Raw genomic sequence first — 12136 nt, 5'->3', positions numbered from 1 at the left:
AACTTTCTCCACCTTTCTAGGAAAGATGAAGCGAAGCGCTTCATGCGGGCCGATATAATGGTAACATGATAACATCATATGGGTGAAGTGAAGACGCTCAACATGCCTGTACTGGGCGACCGTTTGCAAAAAATAAAAAAAAAAAATATCATGGGACACTTGACACCACAGCTTGACACCAATTGACCTAGTCCCAAATTAAGCAAAGCTTGTACTATGGATACTAGGCAACGGATAAACATACTTATATAGATAAATGGGCCAATCAACTTTTTACCGACACCTGACTCTGGCGTTACCGAAAAATCGTACTTCCAACAAGATATTTCACGGTTTAATAGGTTGAACTTACGTAGGATGGCATGTATTCATGTACACCATCTATTAAATACAGAAATAACATGTTTACCTACAAAAATCAGTAATTGTTTGAAAAATGTCGCGGACAGATTAGTGTCGGTAAAAAGTTGATTGGCCCAAATACATACTTAAATACAACATCCAAGACCCGAGAACAAACATTCGTGTTATTCACACAAATATCTGCCCCGGCCGGGATTCGAACCCAGGACCTCAAGCTTCGTAGTCAGGTTCTCTAACCACTTAGCCATCCGGTCGACATCCCTCTCTTCCGCATAATCTTATTTTTTTTAAATAAAACAATATAGTACCTTGTGATATGAATATATTAATTCTGTACATCATCCCATTACATAGGCATATAATTTATAATTAAAACATATCCCGCAACTAATCAACCATATAAACTATACTAACTTTAACAATATTTCCCTATACACAACTTTAATTAATAAATATACAAGCTGTCAATACGATACGAGATTTTTTCAAGCTTACTTTTGGAAATTGACCCTTAAATATAAAATAAAAGTTTGTTCATAAAATTCACTCAGACAAATTAGTGACGATATCCATACTAATATTATAAATGCGAAAGTGTGTGTGTTTGTATGTTTGTCCGTCTTTCACATCACGTCGAAACGGAGCGACAGATCGACGTGATTTCTGGCATAGAGATAGTTTATGGGCTAGAGAGTGACATAGGCTACTTTTTATCCCGGAAAAATGCACAGTTCCCGTGGGAACAGCGCGCGATAACCGAATACCACGCGGGTGGAGCCCCGGCAAAAGCTAGTTATGGAAATAAATAAATGTTTTGTTCCCATTATAATGAAAATATAGATTACAGTTAATGTGTAGCGAAGAAAAAAAATCGGTAGATAATTCAATATACAGTATTTTTTTCTAATCTTTCTTTCTAAAACGCTTTTCTTTATACACTAGTAGATAATGGCGCTACTTACGTGTCACGTTAAACTCTAGTAGGTATTTCTTTCCCTGATCTAGAATAAAGATTTGAATTATGTCTGTGTTGTATGTTTTTCCTTTCGATAACACGCATTGTCAAGCTTTTGATTTATAAAATAAATAACAAATAATTAGTCAAATGCAGTATTGCGTAAATATGAAGCTGGAATGTTGGTTCAAGTTAGTTAATCGATTCGCTCCCATCGTCTCTATTTCCGGGTAGATACACGAGATGCCACGAGAGTTGAAGTGAATGATTACACACACAGCTACAAAAAGAACTGATTGCAGAAAAGGAGAATGAGTGAAATGCGACCGACAGATATTGGCGTAATACTTACACCCCCACCCCCTTTTGCGTGGGGGGTTTAAAAAAATCTTATTTTCATTGTTACCATTACTTTGTCCACAGTGCGCTTGGTTCATAGTTACAGTAATATATTTCTTTATCTACACCCATATAGTAAATCCTCAATTATGCGTTCAAAAACCATAGGTAATGACCAGCATTACGACATTGGATTCTATTATGAACACGGCAGTATCGTAATGAGATTTCATACATCATTACAGCCATACCTACCTAGTAAGAGTTAATGCAGGTCATTCTCAATGGTTCGCGGAACACATGATAGAGGATTTAATATATGGATATAGATAAAATATTGTATGCAACTGTACCCACTCGGCTACGCCTCGTTTCATAAACCCACACTCGTGTTTTAAGGACCCTTATTACGATACAGTTGCATAAAATATTATTATACTCGTACAGTCGCTATCAGATATTGTGGAGGGGCCAAGGTGATCAAAAATATCGAAACATGCTCTTATACCTTAAGGGGATCCCATGCCCCATGACCTTCGATCAGAATTCCTTAGTTTTCTAATGATTTTTGTAGCTTATTATATAAACAACAACGGCTTTAAGCAATATAGTATTCCATATTTACTTCAAAGTTGTCTTCGAGATATCTGGCAACAAAGTTGAACAGTTTTAGGCCAAAAAACTGGTTTTCTGGCCATAACTTTTGTATTAATTAATTTCAAATGAAAACCCTCGACACGTTTTTAGAGACGTCAAAGACGAATTCAAATATGCAGATTTCGTGTATGTTAGATCTATCACGTCAATAGAGATACGAAATAAGTGTTTTTTCAGACAATGTTTAAAAAGAATCATACAAAATTAAGTAAGTACTTATTCATTTTTTTCAAAATCCGGTAGACAAAAATGGAGATAAAAGATTGGAGAACCGATAGCCGTTTGACTTTTAATTCTATCTGTAGTGCAAAAGTAGGATACGATTCAAAACTTGTCAAAAATCGATGAAATCCTAGATAAATGTATAAGTAGTTTATTTAGATACCTTAATTATATAAAGTTAATTTATAAGTGTTCCTTAAACCTCTTCCTAAAAAATACATGAGGTTAAAATAGCATAATATGTTATGTATAAGTTAATTAATGTAATTAATTTTTAAATTGCCGCGCCCCAACAGGGCATAATTTTTTATATTTTTTTGTAAAAGGTGTTGCAATAAATAAATACTGAATACTGAATACCTCGGGTAGCCCCTTAATAATAATAATAGAGTGCATGTATCCATATTTTTGACTACCTTGGCCGCTCAGAAATATATGATGGAGACTATACATAAATCGACTTTAACGTTACAAAATACATAGATAACGTTCTTAAAGTTTTTATCTATATCTATAAGTTAATATATCTATAACTAAATCTTATCAATCAGGCCAGATTATAGTAATTACAAAATTTTATATAAAATATTATTCTGCGTAGGTATCATAGGAGCGTATTAAAAAAAAATTGAATGCATGATTTTCAATTTTCACTCAAATTGCAAAAAACAAGACATGTTGAATGAAACGGCTGGTTTGATCAATTTACCAGAATCGTTACTTATTTCCTAGTAGCAAAATTTCCATACGCGTTTTTTCCCAAATGGTGTTTTTCCCAATAGCTTCAGTAAAAAACATATTTTTACTGAAGCTAATATTCACAATCGTCCTTTTTCCCAATACACAGAAGGCATCCTCCAAAGTTGCGAGAGAAAAAAATACCATCAATAGAACTACTTCCTTAGCTTCGTTTAGCGCTACTTTTCTAATGATGGATTATTATGTGCAAATAAAAAATTTGTGCATTTAAATGCTATATTACCAATCTTTAGCACTTTTTCTATAAAACATGTTTTGTCTTTTTCTTTCGAAGGCAAATATCAAAAGGGCAGAGAAAGACAAAACATATTTGTAAATTTATTTTAAATAGGCTTTAATTGAGAGCTTTTATAAACAGCGTTAAATTTTATACATAATTACTAACATTTAGGGGCTGTTTCACCATCCATTGATTAATGTTAACTGACGGTTAAATGTGATGCCGTCTCTATTTGTTTTGTTCGAATAGACGGAGACGGCATCACATTTAACCGTCAGTTAACACTAATCAATGGATGGTGAAACCGCCCCTAAATGTTCAAATATTCCTTTGTATTTACAACAGTGTTGTGACGCTATGACAAATCGATTCCCTATATTTTTGGTGACGTCTGTGACGGTAATGCTTTGACACTAATAGGTTGCATCTCACTCTTCAGGTGACTTAACGAAAATTTCACTTCACGCCATTGATGTACAGTCGAGTTCATAAACTTGTGACCAAAAGTTTGATCAAGAATATCTGAACACGCTTACGCCGTTAACAATGGAGTTGTGTTCAGATATTTTTGATCAAATTTTTGCTCACAAGTTTATGACCTCGGCTGTACAGTCGCCATCAAATATTTGCGAGCGGCCAAGGTGATCAAAAATATCGAAACATGAACTCGAATACCTTAGTAATAGAGCGCATGTTCCAGTATTATTGACCACCTTGGCCGCTCCGAAATATTTGATGGCGACTGTACATACAGTTCAAATGAATCCAAATACCATGTACCTATTCTAAATTTTCATAACAAAAAAGTAACAAAGTTAATTTCGGAATGTTATATAATTTCGAGACCTACCTCAAACATGTTAAAAACTTTTTTTAATAAATAAAGCGATACAAATTGTCATATTTAGCTTCAACTCACTAACAACCGAAGTTAGATCTAAGCCCAATGTACAGTCGAGTTAATAAACTTGTAAGCAAAAATTTCATCAAAAATATCTGAACACGGTTCTACACCCCTTTAACAATAGAGCCGTGTTCACATATTTTTGATAAAATTTTTGCTCACAAGTTTATAAACACAAAAACACAAAAATATTGATTGATTATTGATTAATATTATCTTAGTGTAACAATTTAGAAGTGAGCCAGACCTAAATAGCTAAGGGTGAATCAACTTTTTAGTGCTGTTGTTGCAGGAGACATCAGTAATACACTTTGTTAGGAAAATGTCTGCAATGTATACTATTAACATGCTTAGGAGATGAGCCATGATGGTATTGCCTCAAAACTGTCACAACTCCTAAGTTTTAGTTGATTTGTACAGTCGAGTTCATAAACTTGTGAGCAAAAATTCAATCAAAAATATCTGAACACGACCGTTAACAATAGTTGTGTGTTCATAATATCAAATCTATATTTTTGATCAAATTTTTGCTCACGAGTTTATTAACTAGACTGGACCCCTTAAAATGATACTTTTAATAAGTAACTCAGGAGACGTTACCATGGCAACAAGCCTACCTAAAAAGTTGATTGACTCCTAAATAAGTATTAACATAATCCAACTAAATTACCCACTTCGTTTTAGGTAACTTGGCTATTTTTTTCTAATTCCATCCCATCATACATAGTAAAAACACTAATAAATTGTGTTGTATTGTATTTACAATAAATCAGAACAAACTGGGAAAATAAGCTCACTACATTTCTATGTTCTAGACTGAAAGGTCCGCAATAATATGAATAGTTCCCGGTTCGCCGAATTCTTGTTTCTCCGAACGTTTGCTTCGTCGAAAATTTTCAGTGATAGAAAATATTTCTTAGCATAAAACAAAGTCGCTTTCTGGATCAAATAAATAAGGCAACGGATTTTGTTGCAGTTTTCACTATCAGTTAAATAATTTTTCAAGGTTTGTATATTTACTAGTCCTTACTAATATTATAAATGCGAAAATATGTCTGTCTGTTACCTCTTCGGGCCTAAACCGATGATGATGAGGATAACACCAATGCAAAGCCAAGGCGGGTTGCTAGTATCCTTATAAAAATAATCCTACGAATAGCTAATTAATCAATGAAATATAGTACAGACGTACAGTCAAATGCAAAAATATGGACTCATCTAACCCTTCAAAAATATGTACCACAGACTCTTATTCCGACATAATAAGGCATTTATAAATCATATCATATTTTTGAGTGCTTCAAATAGATACATATTTTTGCTCTTGACTGTACATGGGCGCCTAAGCAAGAGGGCCAGAAAGATTTTCACGGCGTGAACTACTTCCAGTGATACAGTATGTTTATTCTCTTGTATTTGTACGCTACCAGCCCAGTAAAACACCCTGTATTCATTTAGCATGCAACCGTTCAACTTTAGACACTAACTGACAATATTTCACAAATATAACCGTATTTATAGCTAATGTGAACATCAGAAAATAGTTTAATACTACATCTATATCCACAGTGGTATCGAATACCACCAGCTGTAATAGCTACATGCGTTCACAGTACCTGTCATCATTTGTGGTTTTATATACCAGGTACCCAAGTAGAACTGCGCAAGCTGTAAGAATCAAAGTTAGTAATTGATATATCTTCAACATCTTGACTTGTTTGTGCAGCATTTCGTAGTTAACTTGCAAGTTATTTAGCGCATTGGTAACAGAGTCGGGTTTTTCTTGGGTTCTCCCGTCGACTATGCTGCCGTTCTTCGGCATGTCTTTTTCGGGAAAGTGGCATTTGAGTCTGTATTCATCGACTTTGCTTCCTGATGATTTCTGCCACACATCCGCGAGTTCTTTTGGTGTAACATCGATCTTTGGGATCTGCACAGACATGACTAAGAAGCGATCCTTCGTAACTGTTCGGAACTGGAAGCCTGGTTGGACCACAATTTGTACAGTTTGAGAAGCTCCAGTCGCTAAAGTTCCTGAACTAGGCCGGACACGGAACTTCTCAGGTGCCGTTGTTCTGATTTTGAATGACACTGCGCTTTCATCCATGTTCGTTATTGTGAATTGACCAGATAGCTCATCATTTTCGCTCTTAAAAACAATGGTATCATTTGGATTCAAACGTAGCATTTCTCCAGGAGAATGCTGCCCGTCTCCCTGTTCAGCAAATGTCACTTTTTTAGGAGTATGCTCACTCGTGCTTCGGTTTTCAGGGACAAATTCAAATGTGTATGTGTCCTTGCCACCCCAGCATGTCAGTGCCTGTTCCATCGGCACTATGTCTTTCAAAGTGTCTTTAGAAGCAAACTTCATTCGTTCAACAGCTTTTGCTGGCAATAAGGACTTGACAACTTTAAATGCAGCAGACAATACCCAAGGCATCTGATAAATAACGATATATTGAAGAAAATACGGGTAATACATCTTCATAAGCGTGATCAAATACTTAATCAACTCCATATCCATATTACCGAGACCGCAACCATCCATATCAAAGAACAAAGTAATTGGCTTCCCATTTTCTTCCCTCTCGATGCGGTCAAACCAATAAATAAGTATCTTCTTAAGGTCCTCAAAGTCTTTTTGGCCTTTGACGTGCATTTTTGACTTGATTATAAGCAGCAGATGGCCGTCTATGTCCCTCCCGTGGGGGAAGAAAGCACCTTCTTTAACATAGTCCATTCTAATCGAGTTTTCGTTTAAATCGTTGGCTCCTACGGTTTTTCTCCACACGAGGATGTCCCAGAGCATATCCGCGGCGGTTTTAGGGTCATGATCGTTGTGCTGCAACAACCTTTTCAGATATTTATCGTCCTTAACTCTTTCGAGATCCAACGGGTGAAACTCGCCTGGTGGATTCGGTATTCCTTCTTTTAACTTTGCTTCGAACACTGCACGCACGTCCGCGGGGGATGCCATAACGAATTATTTCATCTAGTTCAATGGATTATAATTTATATTGTTTCGTGAGACGGTAGGAAAATCACTGTAGCAATTAGAAAAAGTTTAGAATAGAATATCACGAATAATCACGATAAATGTCATGACATGACATTTGAACGGGGATACCAGCGACAAGGTTTTTATTTCCCACAGCGAATGCATAAAACGCGCCATTTTACCCGAGATGTTCATGTTCACCCGAGCCGCAAGTGAATCATCATCCCAGCCTATATACGTCCCACTGCTGGGCACAGGCCTCCTCTCAGAAGGGCTTGGGCCGTAGTTCCCACGCGGGCCCAGTGCGGATTGGGAACTTCACACGCACCATTGAATTGTTTCGCAGGTTTGTGAAGGTTTCCTCACGATGTTTTCCTTCCCCGCAAAGCTCGTGGTAAATTTCAAATGTAATTCCGCACATGAAGGTAATAGATAAATCGAGGGCAGAATGGATTTTATGAATGAGTTAGTTCTGCTTTTCATTTCGATTGCGAGGAAATGAAGTAGCAACAGTTGGAACAAATATTAATTTACTAGATAACTTTCATTTTCATGCATTGCTATAAGTAGGTACGTATTAATATTTATAGTATAAGTATTAGGTATAAAAAAAGTTTTTGTTCTCCGGGTTGCATTGGTCTTTAGACAAAGATTTTACTTTACACACTAGAGCATAACAATTCATTTTGTCTCCCACATTCAGCATTAAGTAATACAAATGTTACAAGCATGAAAGTGTAAAGCACGTTTTCACTTTTTTCAATTGTAATGTCTATTGATTTACACAAAAAAGTGATTGAAACTATCTTGCGCTAGAAATAATATTTGGTGGAACTCTCTCACGAAAATAAAATTAAAGACGATGAAATTATTTAACACGTCACGGATGTGTTTTTTTTTTATTATAACAACATCACTAAAAGAATTAAAACAGTATACATTTTTGTCAATAATAGACAAAATGGTATTAAAATAAAAACCACTTGCTTGAAACTTACTTTTGATCAAGGCCTCTGTGCCTCAAAGACGTTGCCGTTCCCTTGTCAAATAGGGATGCCAAATCATCGAGTTTGAGAAAAACCATAATTGCATTATTTTAATATCCACCAATTGCGTCAGCTTTGTGAACTTAAGGCTGCAGCCACAGTTTCAACAGCTAAAAAAAGACATTGTAATTTAATGAATCAGGCGTTTCTTTGCAGAGGTCCATATGAATGAACTAAAAATAATTCTTTGCTTAAATCAGTGGCGTAGCTACCAAGGTGCTACGCGGGGCAGTGCCCCGGGGCCCTCAAGCTCAGGGGGCCCTCGAAATTCTGCTTTATAGTTGATGATAAAGTTGCTTAGCATTTTTAAAGTATTCGTATAAATAATGATTTTACTTCAAAAGACCTTACCAGTTTTGATAGCAGTGGCCCCATTTTTTTATTTGCCCCAGGGCCCTAGGTTACCTAGCTACGCCACTGGCTTAAATACATACACAAGTGATACAAATAAAGTAAAAAAAAGTTTTTATTTTTATTTGTGTCACTTTGTATTCAAGCAGCGATTACATTACAATACAATTACTCTTTATTGTACACCAGAAATAGATTACTAGTTTTTTATGTGTTAATTAATTCAAAATGGTCCATTAATGCACCATACTTCACAAGAAATGCCTTGATTAGGAAAAATAATCTTTTTGTCCATGTTCCCCTCCCCTTTAATTCTGTAGGAGCAGCAGTCGGTGTCCTTTCAGAGGTTTATCGTGGATACAATAAAATGAAGACGGATGATTTCTCAGATGAATCAGGATTTATTCAATTACAGCACAGCAACAAAATAACAAGCAGTGAGTCGACGGACGGAAGACGAGATAGAGAGCAGTAGACAACCCATGGTGTTGTCATTACACAAAAGGTCATAAGGCATGCCATGCAATAGAGATAATGCATATCTACATGCCCATTCATTGTCAATCTTAACACTTCCCCTTATGCATTATAATCTAATGCCGAACACAACAAATTGCATGCTTGATGACTCTACATAGACTCTACATTGACTCTATATAGACTCTACATTAACTCTATATTGACTCTACATCAATCCTACATAGACTCTACATCAACACTTTATTGACTCTACACAATGCAAGATTCAAGTAGGTATACAGTCCAAACCATAAAATAACAACCTATCATGCTAACTTAGCATAAATAAACAATTCATGATGCATGTACACATAATCATAATTAGCAAGGCTTTACACACATTTTATTCATCAATAAACTGTTTCTTCTAGCACTTAATACCTTAGTTAGAGCATCGGCTATCATTCTTTCAGTACTCAGATACTTTACAACCATAAACCCTTTTTGCACTAAATCTTTAATAAAATGAAATCTAACATCAATATGCTTAGTGCGCTTATGACACAATTCTTTGTTCTCAATTAATTTATGCGCACTCTGATTATCATTATAAACAATAATGCTCATACGGGTATCTGGAAGTATCTCTGACATAAGGTTCTGTATAAAACATAAGTCCTTAGATACATCTGCTATAGCCATATACTCAGCTTCAGTACTACTCAACGCTACCGACCTTTGCTTTCTGGATTCCCAATTAACTGTGTTATTTCCCAGCTTTATAACGAAACCAGTATAAGACTTTCTATCAAGACAGTCATTTCCCCAGTCAGCGTCACTATATGCACTTAATGACAATTCCTTACTTTTTATAAACAATAAACCGTAATTAATTGTACCTGCTAAATATCGTAGCAAACGCTTGGCAGCTGACCAATGTGATTTCCCATAACAGTTATTATACTGACTAAGTTTGCTACACGCGAAAGCTATATCCGGTCGTGTACAGACAGACAAATACATTAATGAACCAATAAGCTGTCTGTACTTGAATGTGTCATCACTTAAACATTCATTTTTATTTTCCAATTCTAACTTAGTACACTGAAGCATAGGTGTATATACAGGCTTGCAATTAGACATATTAAATTTATTTAAAATGCTCTTTATGTACACAGTCTGGTCCAAAGACAAAGTCCCGTTTTTTCTATCTCTACGAACACGGATACCTAAGTAGCTTTGTATGGGACCCAGATTTTTAATGTTAAATTCTTTCTCTAATGTTTGCAATAGCTTGACTTTACATAAGCTATCTTTTTGATAAAACAAATAAAAATCATCAACATACAATGCTACGATAACAAAATCATTTTTTGACCTTATGTAGTACACACAAGGTTCACTTTTACTTTGAACCAAACCATTGTTACACAGAACATTGTGAATTTTTAAATTCCACATGCGACTAGATTGCTTCAGTCCATATATACTTTTTTGAAGTAAACATACCTTACTATGGTCTACATTATAACCTTTAGGTTGTTCCATATAAATGGTCTCTTCTAAATTTCTATTCAGAAATGCTGTAGTTACATCAATGTGATCTATATTTAAATCTAGTTCATTTGCCAAACTAAATAATATCCTCATGGTAGAGTGGCGTACGACAGGCGAGAATGTGTCATTGTAATCAATCCCCTCCTGCTGCGTAAAGCCCCTCGCGACAAGTCGTGCTTTATGACATATAAAATTACCAGAGGCATCATTTTTAATTTTATATACCCACTTACTTTTTACCACATTGACGTTCTTAGGTCTGTCTACCAGCTTCCAAACCTTGTTCTTCATTAGAGAGTCGTATTCCTGCGTCATAGCAGCTCGCCAGTCATCAGCATCAGCGCTGGATACGGCCTCTTCGTACGTAGTTGGCTCGAACGCACGACCATTCGCCATCAAAGATAAATCGTAATCGGCATACCTCTTGGGTAGAGCAGAACGCGTACTACGCACTGGACGCTCTGTAGAGGTCGAAGGTCGGGCTTCCGCCTCTGCCGTCACTTCCCCTCCAGCAGACGTGGTGCTGCCCGGTGAGCACTCTTTCACTCCCGCAGAACCATCAGATAGAGAGCCACTCTCACTTGCAGAGCAATACTCTTCATCAGCTCCATCTGAAAAATTTAATGAGTAATTATGATCACGTTTAATACTCTCTAAAATGTTGCTACTATCATTTACAACTCCTATATCAGTACTATCATTCCTGCTAATAGACTCGATGCTACTCTCATTTACATCACTAGGACTACTACTTTCGTTCCTATTACTAATTCCTATGCTACTCTCATTCACATACCTAGGACTACTCGTTTCGTTCCTACAAATTCCTATGCTACTCTCATTCACATCACTGACAATAGTACTCTCATTCCTACTGCTGGAACCAATGCTATTCTCATTCACATCACCTGACAATGACACATTGCAATTATCCTCATTATTTATAAATCCATAAATAAAATCCAAATTAAAATTATTGCAATTATCATTATTATTTTGTCGAAAATTATAAAACCTATTTTCTAAAAATTCTACATCTCTTGACAATACAACTTTTCTCGGGTCTAAACAGTCAGCCAACCTATAACCTTTACTTGTGTCTGAATAACCCACAAACACATATGGTTTTGACTTTGCATCTAATTTACCACGTTTAACATCTGGTACCTTTACATATGCCATACAACCAAAGACCCGGAGTTGACCAAGGTCCACTCTAGACCCAGTCCATACCTCCTCCGGAATACGTCCACCTAATGCCACTGTTGGAGATCTATTCTTCAAATATATGGCGGCCATCACAGCC

The 12136-nt window shown here is 36.0% G+C and overlaps 1 protein-coding gene across 1 annotated transcript; it reads right to left on the bottom strand.

Moving 5' to 3' along the window:
• Positions 1–668: 668 nt before the first annotated feature.
• On the bottom strand, positions 669–7543 carry LOC141444583 (motile sperm domain-containing protein 2-like). Its single transcript, XM_074110149.1, has 2 exons — positions 2897–7543; positions 669–2666 (listed from the first exon to the last, which is right to left on the bottom strand). Exon 1 carries the CDS (start codon positions 7394–7396, stop codon positions 6017–6019), a length of 1380 nt encoding a protein of 459 aa, XP_073966250.1. The 5' UTR covers positions 7397–7543; the 3' UTR covers positions 669–2666; positions 2897–6016.
• Between the last annotated feature and the right edge of the window lie 4593 nt (positions 7544–12136).

The sequence above is a fragment of the Choristoneura fumiferana genome, chromosome 30 (assembly GCF_025370935.1).
Source record: "Choristoneura fumiferana chromosome 30, NRCan_CFum_1, whole genome shotgun sequence".
NCBI classification, from domain to species: Eukaryota; Metazoa; Arthropoda; class Insecta; order Lepidoptera; family Tortricidae; genus Choristoneura; species Choristoneura fumiferana.
This window is presented reverse-complemented; position numbering and strand designations above follow the sequence as displayed.